Here is an 18,924-nt window from a genome sequence, read left to right as displayed (position 1 = left end):
CATCCAGCCATCTCATTCTCCGTCGTCCCCTTCTCCTCCCACCCCCAACCTTTCCCAGCATCAGAGTCTTTTCCAGTGAGTCAACTCGTCGCATGAGGTGGCCAAAGTATTGCAGTTTCAGCTTTAGCATCAGTCCCTCCAATGAACATCCAGGATTCATCTCCTTTAGAATGGACTGGTTGGATCTCCTTGCAGTATAAGGGACTCTCAAGAGTCTTCTCCAACACCACAGTTCAAAAGCATCGATTCTTATGTATAAAATTTTATTTATTTTATAAAATTTAATTTAATTTTAATTTAAGTCATTTTAAAATAAAATTTTATACATATAATGTATAAATGTCTGAAAGCAAAAATAACATAAGATTTAATGAAACTGAGTGCTGGGTATAATGGTTTTTTTAGACTATCTTCTGCACTTTTTGATGTTTTGAACTATTTCACTTTTTGAAGCAAAAAGACACAAGAGAACAAAAGAATGAAAACAGGTTACATAAAAAAATTACAGGGAACAAAATGGTATCAGATTTATTAACTATAATAACAGAAACTAGAACATAATGGAGAAATGTCCATACAGTTCTGAGAGAAAATGATTTTCAACAAAAAAGAATATATCCAGCCAAAATATCAGCCAATTAATATAAAATTAAGGTAAAAACACTTCAGACTTAGTCATTCACCTATTCTTAAAAAAAAACTAGTAAATTATGTACTTTGTGAAATGAGAGCAAATCAAGTAAGAGAAAGGTATGAGAGCTGTTAAGAAAAATATGCACTGGACACTTGTTAAAAATGGCAAGAGAGGTTTTATTTTAACTGCAACAGTAGAGAAGAGAGATTTCAGTATAGAGCTGAAGTCCATGTCTACAAAATTGATAATCTAGATGAAACAGACTGAAACAGACACATTTCTTTAAAGTCACAAACTACCAAAAGTCACACAAGAAGAAATAGGCCTATGTCCATTAAATATACTGAATATAAATATGTATATTCAATATTTATATCAATTAATAACTTTTCAAAACAGAAAGCCCCAGGCCCAGAGGGGTTCACTGGTGAATTCTACCAAGCATTTAAGAAATAAATTATCTCAATTTTCTGCAGCCTGTTCTGGAAGATAGAAGCAAACGGAAAACTTCCTAACTGATTTTATGAGTTGGTTTAATCTAATGCCAAAGCCACACAACATTACAGAAAATTACATATCAGTACCTATTACCAATATAGATGCAAATATCCTCAACAAAATGCTTTCAAACAAAATTCAACAATGTACAAAAATAACGACACAACACAACCAAGTGGGATTTATACTAGACTGATTCACCATCAAAAATCAACTAATGCAATAAAAAAACAGACTCCTTTTGTCTGACCACTTAACAAGTAGCTCCAGTCATAGGCTTTATTTTGAAATTCATCTTGCCCGAGTCAGAAACTAGTCTGTTGGATCTCCCAGGTTCCAAGGACACTTTGAAGCCTTTCTCAACGGCTTGAAGAAAAGAGAAATTATCCCCTCCCCGACCACCACTCTATGGAGAAGATGAGACCCATAACATAGCTCTATAGTCTACAGGGTCACAGAGAGTTGGATACGACTGAAGTGACTTAGCACCTTAAAAGAATACCCTTTCCCCTCCCCCAATTCCCTGATCAGTTCTGTTCAACGCTTTCCTAAGTTCAGTTTAAGTGGACATATCTAATAAGCACTTCATTTTGCAGTGAGAGTAGCTGGCATCCATGATTATCTTGCAGCTTTATCACTGAGACAAATAATTCCCTTTCCACCACTGAACCTCTCTTAGATATCATCTTCCCTCATGACTTGTTAAACATAAAGATGTATTTGACGCATTTCTTCTAACCATTCTCTTCCTGGAAAACAACGTTTGTCCCTGTGCTACTGAGAGCTCCACATCTGTGTATGTGATTTCCAGCTCTGTAGCGCAGACACTACCTTCATTCCATTGGCAGCTGCACATCACTTAACATGCTGTACCTCATCTAAAGAGTTGTTGACTTAACTATCTTCACCCTTCAATAATTTGCTAATGATATTTTCTAAGAAATATTAGGACCAATTTTATAGTGGAAGTGGGCAAGATTGAAAAGATCCTGATTTTCTAAAATAATAATGGAGGGGCAAGATATATTGTTTTATTAAGTAAAGGTCTTACATATTTTACCACTAACCACAATATTATGTTAAATTTGGCCAAACTGATGTACAGTTTTAACATTTAAAATGTGCAATGCGAGTTAGTCACTTTAGTCATGTCCAACTCTCTGTGACCACATGGACTGTAGCCTGCCAGGCTCTTCTGTCCATGGAACTCTCCAGGCAAGAATACTGGAATGGAGAGCTATTCTCTTCTCCAGGAGATCTTCCCAACCCAGGGATCGAACCCGGATCTCCTCCCTTTGCAGGCAGATTCTTTACAGTCTGAGTCACCAGGTAAATCCCTTAAAAAATGTACAAAAGGTAAATATTCTAAGGGAGAGGAAAATAGCACTTTTAAGATGAACTTCAGTTGAAAAAATAGTTAAAACCACTCCCTTTATAATATTTACAAGTTCTAAAAGCTAAGATTTTTCAGTATAACACTGTAAGTCTGACAGTTTTACTAATAATACTCATTTATATTATTGTAGTCAGGCAAACCTTCATAAATGAAATTAACAGACACATATTTTCCAGGTGGAACTTTAACTTTAGATGCTACTTTTTCTCCCTATAAAATGACAACACACTCCAGTGTTCCTGCCTGGAAAATTCCATTGACAGAGGAGCCTGGCAGGCTGCAGTCCATGGGGTCTCAAAGAATTGGACATGACTGAGCACACTCGCTCTTTGTGCGTATAAAATACGGCAAGGGGAGGGGTAAAAAAAAAACATATTTCAAAATGGGAAACTTTAAAGCAGATCAGTCCAAAGAAGCTAACATTTGTGAAGTAATTCTCATCCTTATAAATTGCCTTCTTGCAGGAAACAGACCTTATCCTGACTTTTAATATTTCAATGCACCGATCTTGGTGGATGGAGAATGGACCAGGATGTACGGTGACATCAGTGACTCCTGCCCCAGACTGGGCCCCAGAAGACCATCGCTACATCACGGTCTCAGGGTGTTTTCTGGATTACCAGTACATAGAAGTGGCTCACAGTTCCCTCCAGATTGCCCTCGCAGTAAGTACTGACAGCCAACCACTCCTTCTAGTGTTTCCTGAATTGTTTTATTTCTGTGTAAACTCAGCACACGCAGTTGGAACCTGTGGGTAGAAGGTGGCTGTGTGTTTTTTCCTAATCACCGCCACTTTTAACAGGGATTTATCAGGTTAAACCAGGCTATGTCGTGGACCGAGTGATTCCTTCTGGGTATGCTGCTAATTCTGGGAATTCCCTTCTCCCTTAAAATCTTCTTCTTAGATTTCCCCCAGGTACCATCCATCATCTTTTATCACCATCTTTCTTTTTCAAGATGATTCAGCTTTTCTATGAATTCTACTTCTAAATTATCACACCCCTATTTTTCATAGTATTCTGCCAATAAATAATGCTCCCTCTACAGGAAGAAAGTTGGAGTTATAAATAATTCCTTTGTTTTAGTATATTTATAGAACACATTTGTATAATATATTGTGTGCTTAGTCGCTCAGTCGTGTCTGACTCTGTGCGACCCCATGGACTCCAGCCCCACCAGGCTCCTCTGTCCATGGGATTCTCCAGGCAAGAATACTGGAGTGAGTTGCCATGCCCTCCTCCAGGGTATCTTCCCAACCCAGGGATCAAACCCAGATCTCCTGCATTGTAGGCGGATTCTTTACCGTCTGAACGTTACATAAAACATTATTTTACTTTATATTCGTATGATAAAGAGATAAACACCTCCCTTTCTTGACAAGAACTTTCACTAATGCTAAATGTGTAATTTTGTGGGATTCATAAAGTTAAGGCAACTTTACTATACATGTCTCCATTTATTACAGATCATGTATGCAGATCTATGTGTATTTTCTTAGACTCTACGTAGACCTTCAGTTGAGGTGCACAGTCATAATTTTTAACAACAAATAATACAAGTAGAATCTTCTTTTTATCTTTCTTTAGTTAATTACTTTGAGAATGACAGTAACTAACAATTCTTAAATAACAGGACATAAAATGTTCTGGATAGAATGGTACCAGCTTGTTCATATAAAACTCTTCAGGAATTTAAAAAGAAAGCATAGGAGTATATTAGATTGTGTAACTAATGTATAGTTATTATATTTTTTAATGAGGAATATATATAAACATACATATACACATATAATTATATACTATATATGCTGTGCTATGAGCACTCCCCAAGTTTCTGAGACTAAAAACCACAAAGGTTTATTCTTATGGGTTAGCAAGAAGTTTTAGCAATTACTGGTCGCTAAGGAAACAAGGCTAGGAGCACAGCCACCATCTCAGTCATCATGGTTGCCATGCCAGATGGCAGGAAGAGATCTGAAGTGTCTACATTGGCACAAATGCTCCTACTTGAGAGAGGAAGCTCACTACTCGTAGTTCACTGTCCAGAACTAGACACACATTCCTACCCAATCACAAATCAGCCAGAAAGGAGGAAGAACTGTAAATATTTGAGGAGCAGCATAAATTATTTCCACAATATTTGAATTACGTTCTTGGCTAAAGCACTGAGTGATCTCCCTTGAATGTGTCCAACCTGAAGCACTTCTTAATTTTAAAAAAAAAAAAAAAGCTTCTATGATCGTTTTAAGTTCTATAACTGTTCATTTTTATTTTATTTAAGTAAAGTGAGATTTGATGGAATGGAACTAGTCATTTCATTATGTAAAATTCATTTAGGTGAAGCATTCATTCTCATATGGGAAAAGTAAAATATTTCTGGTATTTGGTGACAGATAAAATGTCTTCTGACATGTGAGAGAGGAATTTTAGAGAAAATGTTCCTTCCTTGAAACTCCCTTTTTATCTTTTTTTTTTAACTGTATCCATAATTTTTTGAAAACTTCCATATATGCATCAAAGATGATGTAAACATATAATCTGTGTGCATGGATAGTTAAATATATGACTATTTTAGAGAGTTATTTGAATTAATGTTTGTATGAATAAACTATACCCGCAGATTTATTAAACTGCAATGAAATTCTGGCTCACAGATAATTTGCTGAGGAAATACATTTGGACATGGAAGCATGTGTTGAGGCTGACATACTGCCCAAAGAAAAAAATATTTTTACATAAGTAAAAATCATCTGTAAAGGCAAAGTGGCTAGAGTGTAGAGAAGATAGATGGAGTGTCTCTAAGAGCAGATGCGACCAATATATCAAGCTGCTGGTTCTCGATTCTCCTGTCTACATTGCCCCCAGCTGAGTGGAGCAATAGTCTGAGCAGGTCATCACAGGATGTGGCATCTTCACCTTTCCCCTTTCCACCGGCTCTTCCTTCTGGGGGAGTTCTTTTGCTATGCTGACTCAAGCCAGTTATTGGACAAGTTTCCATACACTTTCTGTCTTTGGGTTTGTTACTGTCTAGCCAGGCTTGTGGAGAAGGCAATGGCAAGCCACTCCAGTACTCTTGCCTAGAAAATCCCATGGACGGAGGAGCCTGGTAGGCTGCAGTCCGTGGGGTCGCTACAAGTCAGACATGACTGAGCGACTTCACTTTCACTTTTCACTTTCACACATGGAGAAGGAAATGGCAACCCACTCCAGTGTTCTTGCCTGGAGAATCCCAGGGATGGGGGAGCCTGGTGGGCTGCCGTCTATGGGGTCGCACAGAGTCGGACACAACTGAAATGACTTAGCAGTAGCAGCAGCCAGGCTTGGGCTGAAAGCATCTGCTATGTAGAAAACCTAGCACATCTTAACTAGTGTTTTAGAATGCAAACCAAAACAGGGCTGATCTTGAACAATTTGCTCTGCCCAGTTAGCAGAAGCCTTCCAACTAAATGTTCCTAAGTCATTCTGATCACTTCTTTCGCCGTGTTTAAGGCATGCTGCATGCAGTCCATGGGGTTGCTAAGAGTCGGACACGACTTAGTGGCTGAACAAGGGATGAAACAGTGGCTTGAATCTTTGCTTCTTCCCTCTCCTGTTACTCAAATCATCTTCCTGACAATCCAGTGTTTAGTTCAGTCCGTCCAGTCCAGTGAACACTTCCTGAGTGATGTTCCCTGCTGGCATCTAGAGAAATAAATGACGGCATCTAGAGAAATAAATGACAGCATCTCTGACCTTGAGGCTGTCAAGTTCAGAAATGGGAGTGGTTCCTCAGGGTACACACCCAGGGCAGACAGGCACACTTTGGGAACGTTGTACAGAGAATACGTTTGTGGCATTTATGGCATCATCTTGGTTTCTTAGTTCCATCCTGCTTTTTGTGAAGTCAGCTAAACTCCCACACTTCTCTCTCACCTGTCTTTGAAGCTACCCTCTCTTCCAGGCTATCTGGCTTAGATCTGCTTTCATAAATGGCTGCTGTTCCAGCTCTTGATTAACTCCAAATCTCTCCAGCTCTTTTTCACCACCTTCACTCAGCCTCTCTTTCACAGATTCCTAACCCCTGGCACGCCTGTCACCCCATTGTTCAGTTTCCTGCCAATCAACTCCTAGCTGATTTTGAAATTAGCATTCACAAAGCCCACATTTGCATTGCACATTCATAAGATATCTCCCATCTCTAGCCAAAGGAAGAAGAGTATAATATCCACATAATTGGGAAGAGAGGCTATTAATCACACAGCCTCCAGCCGAGCAGAAAGGACTGCCACAGCATCATAATGATCAGCCAGGTGTGTGGTTTCCAGCTTTCTCCTTCTCCAGCAGCATTTTCTTCTAGTTAGGATCAGATATCACGTTCAAAGGGAATACAGGTGTGCACAGTTTTAATAAAATCCAAAATATTTTTTTAAAAACCTGCACCTACAAAATAGATAAAATAAATACATATGGAAAGAGCCCAGGAGGAGATGAACTAAAGAGATGATGCTGTTTACATTACAACACAAGGAACCTGATTTCTTCAGAAAATGTGACTATAACTGTATGGTTTACAAAATGAATTTACAGGAATTTAATCTTTTGATTTGTGTAACAGTCCTGGGAGGGCAGCAGGACAGACTCAAAGCCTTTCCCAAGATTCTAAGCTAGTACATGTGGAGGGTGGACATGCTAATCTAAGTTTTTCTTGGTACCAAGGATAGGAAAACAGACTTAAACCAGCATGGCAGCATCAGCTGATGGGTAACAGATTCATGAAACCCCCAAATTCAGACTTCTCTTCAGTAGCAAAGAATGCCATTATTAATGAGCTATGTCCTCCATGGGTGAGGGGAAGGGAGATATATATACCTCGTCTGTATTCGTTGTTGTTCAGCCACCAAGTCGTTTACGACTCTTCACAACCCCATGGACTGCAGCATGCAAAGGTTCCCTGTCCCTCACCATCTCCCAGAGTGTGCCCAAGTTCATGGACATTGAATCGATGATGCCATCCAACCATCTCATCCTCTGTTGCCCTCTTCTCCTTCTGCCTTCAGTCTTAGGCAGCATCAGGGTCTTTTCCAATGAGTCAGTTTTTAGCATCACGTGGTCAAAGTATTGGAGCTTCAGCATTCAGCATTAGTCCTTCCAAAGAATATTCAGGCTTGATTTCCTTTAGGACAAACTGGTTTGATCTCCTTGCTTTCCAAGGGACTCTCAGGAGTCTTCTCTAGCACCACAGTTCAAAAGCATCAATTCTCTGGCACTCTGCCTTCTTTATTGTCCAGTTCTCACATGTACACATGCCTACTGGAAAGACATGCCTCGACTACATGGACCTTTGTCGTCAAAGTGATATCTTTGCTTTTTAACACACTGTCTAGGTTTGTCATAGCTTTCCTGCCAAGAAGTAATTGTCTTCTAATTTCATGGCTACAGTCACCATTCACAGTGATTTTAGAGCCCAAGAAGAGGAAATCAGTCACTGCTTGCACCTTTTCCCCTTCTATTTCTATTATACACACATACCTCACTTCCTGTAACCAACACAATGAAAAGGGAATAGTTTGACAAAGAAAGGTAAATAAATGAGTCTCTAAGGGAAACTTTTATCATAATAACTGAAGTAACTTTTTATTTAAAACATATCCAGATAATTCATTGGAAAACAAAACAAATGCTTAATCCCTTTCTGCTCTAGCTACCTCCAAAGGACCAATATCTCTAAATTTAACATGAACTTCTCCAACCAAAATTGCTAGACTTCATTTTCCTTTATTTCTTTTACTTCTGACACACTTCTAAGCAAGTTGACTATTAATTTTTTAAGAGACCAGAAGAGGATATTGGTAAAAACATAAACAAGCTTACTATTTCCCGCAGCCATTAACACTGGTTTAGAAACTGTCTACAAATTAGCAGGGAAGTCACAGAAAACTTTAGAAAAGGTTCGGTACACTGTTCATAGCTAAAAAAAATAGGTTCACTGCCAAGTTTATCCTTCAGTTACATCTATTCTCTATAAAACTTTGTAGAGTGCTTGAAATGATGGAAATCATTATTCAACGTACTGTGGTGAAACAAATTTTGAAGGTAAAATATGTGCCTTTCAAATGGATAGAGTTTGGAGAAGGCAGTGACAACCCACTCCAGTGTTCTTGCCTGGAGAATCCCAGGGACAGGGGAGCCTGGTGGGCTGCCATCTATGGGGTCGCACATGAGTTGGATGCGACTGAAGCAACTTAGCAGCAGCAGCAACAGATGTTTCCAATTGTTTCCAGTTAATGATAAACATTTGCTATCTGGCTTGCTAGGATTTGCCTGGGAATACCACTAGGGAAGAAATTTGCAAAATTCTAAATACAAACTTTACCCAAGTTAACCTGGGGTGGTTCTGGTAATGGCACATGTTGTTTCTCTGGATGTTGCTGAAGTGCGTGGTGCATGCATGAGTGTAAAGAGCCTTACTGCTCATGCTGTCTTTTTCCCTATAATCTGGAAACACATCCTTGGAGGCTTGATTTTCAAAGATTTGGATTCTGATTTTCACTTAGCCTTGGCCGTTGCTATTAAATTAGCAAATATTAAATCTAAGCTGTGAACTCGCACCATCTCAGAGAGGTGAGTGAGAAAAACGGTGTGAGCAGATGATACGCAGCTGTTGTATTCAGGACTGCACGGATGACAATGTGGATGGCATTTACTTGAGAAGAAATATTTAAGCTGAAAAATTAAGACAGTGTTTTTAAGACAAAATGTAAGTTTGATCTGGCATGTCTGTTATGCAATGAAAAATGATTTGGTCATTTACGTTACTGAAATCGTCATTTTGCAAAAACTAATTAGCTAAACCTGCAGCTTCATAATTTGATTCAAATACACTTGAGGTGCGTATTTTTCATGGACAAAAGTATTATATCAACAAATATATTGAAATTAAATATTTCCCACAAATTTTGTATACATCAGATTAATCTAGGTGCCTTTATGTGAAAGAGTTATAATTGTTGTTTATTTTATCTTGGGGGTGTTCTTTGTATACCTCCCAGAAACTGCTGCTGCAAATCAAGAACTTTCCAATTCTTTGCTTCCATTAAAACTGAAGGAAAACCTCATAGACTTACCAATTGGTAGATTACTTGAAATAATTCTTATGATAGGTAAATATGTAAATATGGCACCCAGTTTCAAGGAAGCTGCAGAAGTTGAGTGATGTCATTATAATAAAAAGCCTTCACTACTTCTCATTTTTGAAAGAACAATATTTTTCCTAAATAAATATATACCTAATATATATTTATAATATATAAATATATTACTTAAAATATATTTATATTTATATATAAATGATATTAATATGAATATATACATATATTACTTATAATATATTCATAATTATAATATATTTTATATTTATAGTATTATATATAACAAATATTTATATTATATATTTATAATAAATAAATACCTAATACAAAAACAACTAGAATAGAATTCATGCTAAACTCCATCCCATTCTAGTATTAATCAAAAATGGACATCAAATGAAATTTTATTTTTTACATAATGATCATTACAGAAGTGTGTACATGTGTTCTTAAAGAAAGTGAACACATCGTAGCAGTATTCAAATTCCACTGGATATATGAGTAAATAATATACCTTTTAAATATATTGATATGTATAATATGCCAAAATAAAGTGATCTTGAAGTCATTTAAACTAATGATAAAAAATATCAAATATGAATTTAAAATGCACATAGTTTCAAGCCCACATTGTTTCAAGTGGAATTTTAAAAAATTTATTTCAGGGTATGCAGGTCAGGAAGCAACAGTTAGAACTGGACATGGAACAACCGACTGGTTCCAAGTAGGAAAAGGTGTACGTCAAGGTTGTATGTTGTCACCTTGCTTATTTAACTTATATGCAGAGTACATCATGAGGAACGCTGGGCTGGAAGAAGCACAAGCTGGAATCAAGATTGCTGGGAGAAATATCAATAACCTCAGATACGCAGATGACACTACCCTTATGGCAGAAAGTGAAGAGGAACTCAAAAGCCTCTTGATGAAAGTGAAAGAGGAGAGTGAAAAGGTTGGCTTGAAGCTCAACATTCAGAAAACAAAGATCATGGCATCTGGTCCCATCACTTCATGGGAAATAAATGGAAAAACAGTGGAAACAGTGTCAGACTTTATTTTTTTGGGCTCCAAAATCACTGCAGATGCTGATTGCAGCCATGAAATTAAAAGACGCTTGCTCCTTGGAAGGAAAGTTATGACCAACCTTGATAGTATATTAAAAAGCAGAGACATTACTTTGCCAACCAAGGTCCGTCTAGTCAAGGCAATGGTTTTTCCCGTGGTCATGTATGGATGTGAGAGTTGGACTGTGAAGAAGGCTGATCGCCGAAGAATCGATGGTTTTGAACTGTGGTGTTGGAGAAGACTCTTGAGAGTCCCTTATACTGCAAGGAGATCCAACCAGTCCATTCTAAAGGAGATCAATCCTGGATGTTCATTGGAGGGACTGATGCTAAAGCTGAAACTGCAATACTTTGGCCACCTCATGCGACGGGTTGACTCACTGGAAAAGACTCTGATGCTGGGAAAGGTTGGGAGCGGGAGGAGAAGGGGACGACGGAGAATGAGATGGCTGGATGGCATCACCGACTCTGAGGACATGGGTTTGAGTGAACTCCGGGAGTTGGTGATGGACAGGGAGGCCTGACGTGCTGTGATTCATGGGGTCGCGGAGAGTCGGACACGACTGAGCGACTGAACTGAACTGATGTAGGAGCCAAAATGTTTGGAGGCCGTTAATCTAAAGCCGTGGTTTCTTCCTTCTTTCTTTCTGTTCCTTCCTTCCTTCCTCAGTCCCTACAGACTGACCACAGCACAAGAAGCAGGTGTTTGATTCTCACGTAGTGCTGAGAAGGTGGTCTTGGATCCCCATACACTCCCCTAAAGCCCAGATTGCTAATGCTGGCTGAGACTAGGAATTACTTACCTAGCTGTTTAAAAGATTACTATAAACATACTTCTAGAAATTTTTTGTCCTTTTGTCTGAAGTAGGGCAGAGATGGGTATATTTTTCCAAAGTTTCTCCAGAAATATTAGTCCCATCCCTTTCCTTTTATTGCTGATTTGAGGAAATATCATGAATTGCATAGAAAAGCAAGGTGCTTGGTCAGGCATATGATTTTATATGCCAAGATGGTACCACAGTTCTGGTTGTTCTACCAATTCCTTTCTGGGCTTTAAGAGTCATTTCCCTTCCTGTACTGCAGGGTCAAACACATAAGTTATATGACTAGCTGTGTATGTGTGTGTTAGTCGCTCAGTCGTGTCCGACTCTTTGGAACCCCACGAACTGTAGCCCGCCAGGCTTCTCTGTCCATGGACTTCTCCAGGCAAGAATACTGGAGCGGTGGCTGATTTATGTCAATGTATGGCAAAAACCACCATAATATTGTAAAGTAATTAGACTCCAATTCAAATAATTAAAAAAAAGAATACTGGAGAGGATTGCCATTCCCTTCTCCAGAGGATCTCCTTGACCCTGGGATCAAACCCTAGTCTCCTTCATCGCAGGCAGATTCTTTACCATTTGAGCTACAGGGAAGAGTTACCGACATAACTAACCTGTGGTCAAATACTGAATTCATGTACTTAAACACTGCGTTTACCATACCTCCAACACTGACCAGTGAGCTGGTGTAGAACTTCTGATTATAGTCCAATGTCCAAAACTGTTCAAAAGTTTCTAGCACAAATCTGCTTGTTGCGTGTGATGGAAATAGATAGAATGACAAGCACTCAGTTTCTTTCCTAGCTCCCAGAATGGTTCAACAGCTTTGCTGCTTGGCTTCAAGTGTTAAACACACTGTTTCAACTCCCGTTCTCCCAGGTATTCAGATACACAGACCTGCTTGTCAGTAAAGGAAATAAATGTGATTTGTCTTTCTGAAACATCAGAATAGTTTATGCAAATCATCACAAATATATGGGAAGAAGAATCAAATTTCAATTGTAAACAGGGGATTTTTTCCAATGGACAAAGTTGCTTAATTAGGAGAATGAAGGTGGTAAACAGAATTGTGCTTAGTCACTCAATTGTGTCCGACTCTTTGCAACCCCAAGGACTGCAGCCCACCAGGCTTCTACATCCACAGGGATTCTCCAGGCAAGAGTACTGGAGTGGGTTGCCATGCCCTCCTCCAAGGGATCTTCCCAACCCAGGATCAATCCCAGGTCTCTTCCACATTTCAGGCAGATTCTTTACCATCTGAGCCGCCAGGGAAGACCTAAATAAAATTGGGAAAGGACATTTCTTGGTACAGCTGAGTGTTCCAAAACACATAAATGATGTTCTACAATCTAATTTTAGAACCCCAACTGGATTTACCCCAATAGTAAGAAATATTGAGACCAATTGATACTTCTGAAATGGGCACATGTTTAAATTTCTAATCTACTCTCAATTTCTCTAGAAAATAACAAATTCATTTGAACATGATCACTTCAGAGCATAACACCTTCATGTCTTATCCACAGATGTCAATCAAGTTTTGGTAAAAATAAACCCTGAACAATCAGCTATCACGCCCTTTATTTTATTTTGCTTTATTCCTGAAAGGTGCCCTTGTATACTGGTGAGCAGTTTTGTGAGTCTGCGAACAAACCAGAGCACAAGAACTTGAACAGTCTCTAAAGTCAAATTAAATCCAAGGTTTTTTTTCTTGCCTTTAATATCCATAAGTATTCCCTACATGCAAATTCAGTACTATCAGGTAAAATATTCACAGTCTGAGAGTAACAATCCTTAAATTTTACACCCAGCTGTATAATAAACTATTTTGTAATTATGAACTAGATGAGATAATGTCTAAGAAATTGCCTTGAAAACAATAAAGGCGGTATATTTATTTTCTCCTTAGCTCAGTTTCTCCCACTGCTCTGGAGAACGCTATTATTTTGTCAGGTTCACTCACAGCTGTGTGCAAAAATGAACTGAATCCTACTAAGTTTACCTATTCCCCGGACAGAACCATGATTCTTAAAGCCAGTGTGATACTATTTAGTGTAACAACACACCAGCCTACACAGGGGCAAGTTTTATCCCATATCAACCATTATCATCAGATTGCAGTATCTGCTTCTATATGTAATGTTTGAAGCACTTGCTTACCCCCAAAGCATAATATCACTTGATTTATCACATTATATCACTTGATCTATCAGAATGCTTGGAAACAACATGGAATAAAAATACCAATACATTTAACAAGGTAGAGAAGATTATAGCCTATGACAAATCAATAATAATTGGGTTTTCTTGAATAATATTAAAGTTGAAATTACCTCCATAGAGTATGATACGGTAAACCCTGTAGAATCCCATTTCTTATATTTAACTTTATAGTCATAAATTATTTTAGAAAGAAATAAGTATATAAAAATATAGTAAAAATGGAGTATTTTTGAAAACATGACAAGCAGTTGAACTTCAACAAAGGCTACCATCTTCTTTGTTCATATATAATATCATTGCCTTTAAGATGTCTTTCCAGTCATGATCAATTATTATGATACACAATTTTGAGAAATACATCTTTGATGGAAATTTCTTTTTCACAGAAACTTCTACACACAGCGATAGAATTAATAACAGTAGAATGCATTATAGTTGTTAAATAACAGCAAGTCATCTCAAAAGAAGGATGCAAAAATGATTTATAATGATACCTATAATACAAGAGATAGTTTATTGTTTAGTGTGTTATACTTGAGTGAAAAAGAATAAAGATATGGGCAAACACACTTAAGCTAAATATTGTTTACACAGTAGAAAAAGAACCATCTGTGATAGTCTCTCCATACCCTTTGCTTTTACCAGTCCTACAAATAGGATTTTACTCCCTACTGTTCTCAGCCCACACAGTCCTCCACACTGGGTATACGATTTCCAGTCATTACTTTCGTGACTTGGCCTGTCCTTGTGGCTCCACAGCTACATCTGTGCCAGCTCCCACCCATTGTTAAATTTCTCTCAAGCAGTAACCCGACGAGTCAAAACCAACTTCTCATGCAATATGTATCTCACTTCTATTCTTCTCTTAACTATCCATAATATTGTATTATACTTAATGAAGGAGTTCTTTCCCATGTGACTGTTTGGGTTAATGCTAACTGCAAATATGGCTCCATCCCTGTTAATAATCCAGGGCGTTTCCATATTACTGAATTTTAGAGAAATATTTGATTGTTGTAAGTCAATAGTTTTCAAGCCGTTTCTCATAAATCCTTTCTAGTATAACATTTTACTTTATCATCCATTAGACTGTGAAATCTATTCATCACAATCCCACTAATGTTAAGTAAGATTTTTAAAGTAAACAATGTCTTGCCAAAGTTGGATTAACATGATTCATTATCACCAGTGACCCCTCTATGCCAATTAATTCATGTAAATCTTGAAATTTTGGTGGGTGTCTTTTTACAGTTTCATTCAATGGGGAAAGCCTAGAATAATATTAAGGAAAATATGATTTTGTGTATCATTATTTTAACTCTCGTGTGTAAAACATTTTCAAATAGAAATTATTGCGTTGTGTTCAACAACAGTAGACAGTAAACTGAGTGCCCTGTCAGTCTGGCTGTGACAATTATTTGATCATTTAAATTAATGAATAAAAAAGTAATGAAGGCTCAATTGAAAGGCATCTATGTGAACACTGACCTAAGATTAATCTTTGCTTTTATTTTCCTTTTGTGATCCATTACAGCTTTTTTTTTGTTCCTTTTAGACCCCATATGCTTACAGATATTAATTTCCAGAGAAATACAATGATTCTCCCAACAAAGGTGGTTTGTTGCTTGGCTTTACTTCACTGAAGCCCGGTCAGAGACTCTGATGACAGATAGTCTGCTTGTCAGCTTTGCTTCATGAATCCAAAGAAAATGGAACTTATCAGGAGCAGAGCCTCAAGCACTACCTGTGCCTCTTATTTGGGTCCTTTCATGGCAGGCTTAGTCCTTCATCATTTGCTTCACTGACAGAAAGAGAAGGGAGCCGCTGCACTTTCAGGTACCACTCTGCAGACTGCTCTATTGCAAAATAAACAAACAATATATTTTTAGGGCACCACCTGCAGCAAGCAGCTGTACCAAACAGAGCAGAACCACGAAGGATGTGATTTGTTCCATTTAACATGAAGCCTTGAGGTTTGAGGAGAGAGGGAGGAGAAGGTTCTATGTATACAACCCACACATCCGCAATTTAAACTGAAGCTGATTTTCCTTTTTCGATTGGAATTGAGGTATCATTACATCTTCCCTCCTGTCCCACCCCACAACCTCTGGTTGACAACAATTCTATTATTGGGGTTATAACTGTTAACTGAGAAAATCATTTTTCTCTGCCAGTACACTTCCTCTTCCATTCAAGGGCAATTTTCTCTCAGAGCAACCTATACTTAAATGCCAACATCTGCTGTATCTAAGCTGTATATAAATGGTGTCTGGCATTTACATGATGCCAATGACATGATTAGGGAAACTCGTACACTTAGCTTACACAGAATTTTCTTCTTATCTACAGCTTTCATCTATTTCAGTCCTTCTGCAGGGTCTCTCGGCTTCTCCTACTGCACCACACAAGTCTGAGACACTCTGAAAGCTGAACGTTAGCTCTTATTTTGACTGACAATCAGTTCTTGTATTAACTCCTATCTCTCCAGGCCTTAAAGCTGTATGTGTGTGTGCTAAGTCGCTTCAGTCGTGTCCGACTCTTTGCGACCCTATGGACTGTAGCCCACCAGGCTCCTCTGTCCATGGGATTCTCCAGGTAAGAATACCAGTGTGGGTTGCCATTTCCTCCTCCAGGGGATCTTCCTGGCCCAGGGACTGAACCCATGTCTCTTATAAGTCTCCTGAGTAGACAGGTGGGCTCTTTACCACTAGCACCACCTGGGAAGCCAAAAGCTGTTGCCTCATGATGAAGTCTGCAATGTCTGCATTGTCTCAGAACCGAGAATTTTGAGGCTGATGCAAGGGATATTTTAAGTACTTGCTTTCCCCCTAGATTTAAAAATCTCCTCATTCTCTTAATGGCTATTGATTCTGACCTCACAAACCAAAGTCACCATTTCATTTTGAGTTCTTCTAGGTGAGCTGGGAAAAATAGAATTAAATTATAGATGATGCTGGAGGCAATCCAGGTAGTTACAAATGGAGGTCATTTTAAGTACAGAGAGCAACAGTTACCTTGAGTACTAGATTGGTCACCAAGAATCATACAACTATTTTGCTTTTGTCTTGATGATGAACATATTTTGAGGTGAGGGGGATTCCTAAATATTTAAGAGGTGAACTAGAATACCATTCTTAACTCATCTACCACTGACTAGTTCCTTAGTCTGTAGGAGAAAAGTTTGTTAACCATCTTTTTGTGGCTCATTAGGACTCTTTGGTAAGACTGGTAACTATTTCTTCAGGATTCAGAGAAGTGAGATGAAGGAATTACAAATTTCCAATGATGCATGCTTCCAGCTAATAAAGGAAATCAGATCTTGTGAGTCAGGAAACTTCAGTTTCCTTTGTTATCTCCACCTTCATCATTAAGATGATGGCTGTTAAGACTACCGGGCACAAAATAAATTCCTGCCCAATAGTGTCTCCAAGAATGTTTAATGTAGGAACTGCTTCCATCTCTTTCACATTTCTAACATATTAAAGGTAATTTACTGGAAAATAACTCCCAGACTGGATTTCATTAAATTATGTCAACTTCTGAATACTTTTCAGTCAACTTTCTAATTTCTGACTATGGGACAGTGCTTTTAACTCTATATCCTTGAAATTTTGGAAGAAGGAAAGGAAATATCTCTAGTTCCAAAGAATAAAAGAGGATCTTTAGTTGGAGCATACTTAGTGCTACAGAACTAAGAGTCAGTTAGACTGATCTTTAATGAGTTGTTACAATATACCAATATGCTTCAGGGCTCTCTGGGGAATATTAAAAGAAAAGAGCATAAGCCTTCATGACTGCTGAGTCTTGTCTCTGTACAGTCAGCAGTTTAAATATGACAGCCTTATCCAATAATAAATACAACTCTGCAAGTGTGTCCAACTAACTGGATTTTAGTCTGCCAATCTTAAAAAGGCCTCTCTGCATCAGACAGTACTTTGATTATTTAATTGAAAATCTATGGACATTGCAAAACACCAAAAACAGAGACTAGCTGAAGAGTTCAACACATTCAGTGATTACTTTATCATAATGTCTCAGGCCAAACTTAGGTATCTCCATTTGGCTGAGGGCTTCGCTCCCACATTCCAGAGATGGAACTGTTCACTCTGGCTGGAAGAAAAACGAAGATTATTTCCTCAACCCCTCTCTCAGCAGGTTTGCCCAAGCTCCAATTCAGCGAAAGGGAAAATGACAATGACCCTTTATATCCTCTGTCCAGGGTGAGATTGAAGGCCCATGATGCAAATTTGATTACGAATTCCACCCATGATGTAATCCCATTTCACTTTCATTTTGCTTTATTTTGTAATTAAAGAGCAAGTTTTTAAATAAGTAAGAAACAAGAGTCAAAAGCAATTTTTAAAAGTGACCTCCAACTAGAAGCAGCTCTCTATATTAATCATGTGTTTTCAGTATGTAGGCATCTTGGGAAGAGTTAAGCAAGATTTGATTGTTGTTGCTCAGTCACCCAGTCGTGTCCAGCTCTTTGTGACCCCATGGACTGCAGCACGCCAGGCCTCCCTGTCCCTCACCATCTCTCAAAGTTTGCCCAAGTTCATGTCCACCACATTGGTGAAGTCATACAGCCATCTCATCCTCTGACACCCTCTTCTCCTTCTGCCCTCAATCTTTCCCAGCATCAGGGACTTCTCCAGTGAGTCAGAGGTTCACATCAGGTGACAAAATATTGGAGCTACAGCTTCAGCATCAGTCCTGCCAGTGAATATTCAGGACTGATCTCCCTTAAGATTGACTGGTTTGATCTCCTTGCTGTCCAAGGGCCTCTTAGGAGTCTTCTCCAGCACCACAGTTTTAAGGCATCAATTCCTTGGCACTCTGCGTTCTTGACAGTCCAGCTCTCACAATCGTTCCTGACCACTGGGGAGACTATAGCCTTGACTGCACAGAACTTTGTTGGCAGAATAAAGTGTCTGCTTTTCAACACACTAAGTTTGTCATAGCTTTCCTGCCAAGAACCAATCGTCTTCTAATTTCATGGCTACAGTCACCATCTGCAATGATTGTGCTCATTAAAAATACTGGTCATTCTTCAGGTCATTTCAGAAGAAAAAAAAATCTTTATACACATCTGGTGCTAGCTTTATATCAAGTCCCATTTTTCTGAAAAATAGGCCAGCACTGGCATTTTTCTTTCCCAGTTT

At 38.5% G+C, this 18,924-nt stretch overlaps 1 protein-coding gene across 1 annotated transcript in view; it reads left to right on the top strand.

Annotated features, from left to right (window-relative positions):
• Positions 1-18,924, top strand: part of NKAIN2 (sodium/potassium transporting ATPase interacting 2) — a 568,299-nt gene that overhangs the window by 387,778 nt on the left and 161,597 nt on the right. The window contains exon 2 of the mRNA XM_055432988.2: positions 2,993-3,193. Coding sequence (XP_055288963.2) covers positions 3,026-3,193 — 168 coding nt within the window. The 5' untranslated portion in view covers positions 2,993-3,025. The remainder of the gene's footprint in view (positions 1-2,992; positions 3,194-18,924) is intronic.

This window comes from Moschus berezovskii, chromosome 10, assembly GCF_049115385.1.
Source record: "Moschus berezovskii isolate FMDL1 chromosome 10, NW_MosBer_1.0, whole genome shotgun sequence".
In the NCBI taxonomy this organism is placed as follows: Eukaryota; Metazoa; Chordata; class Mammalia; order Artiodactyla; family Moschidae; genus Moschus; species Moschus berezovskii.
This window is presented reverse-complemented; position numbering and strand designations above follow the sequence as displayed.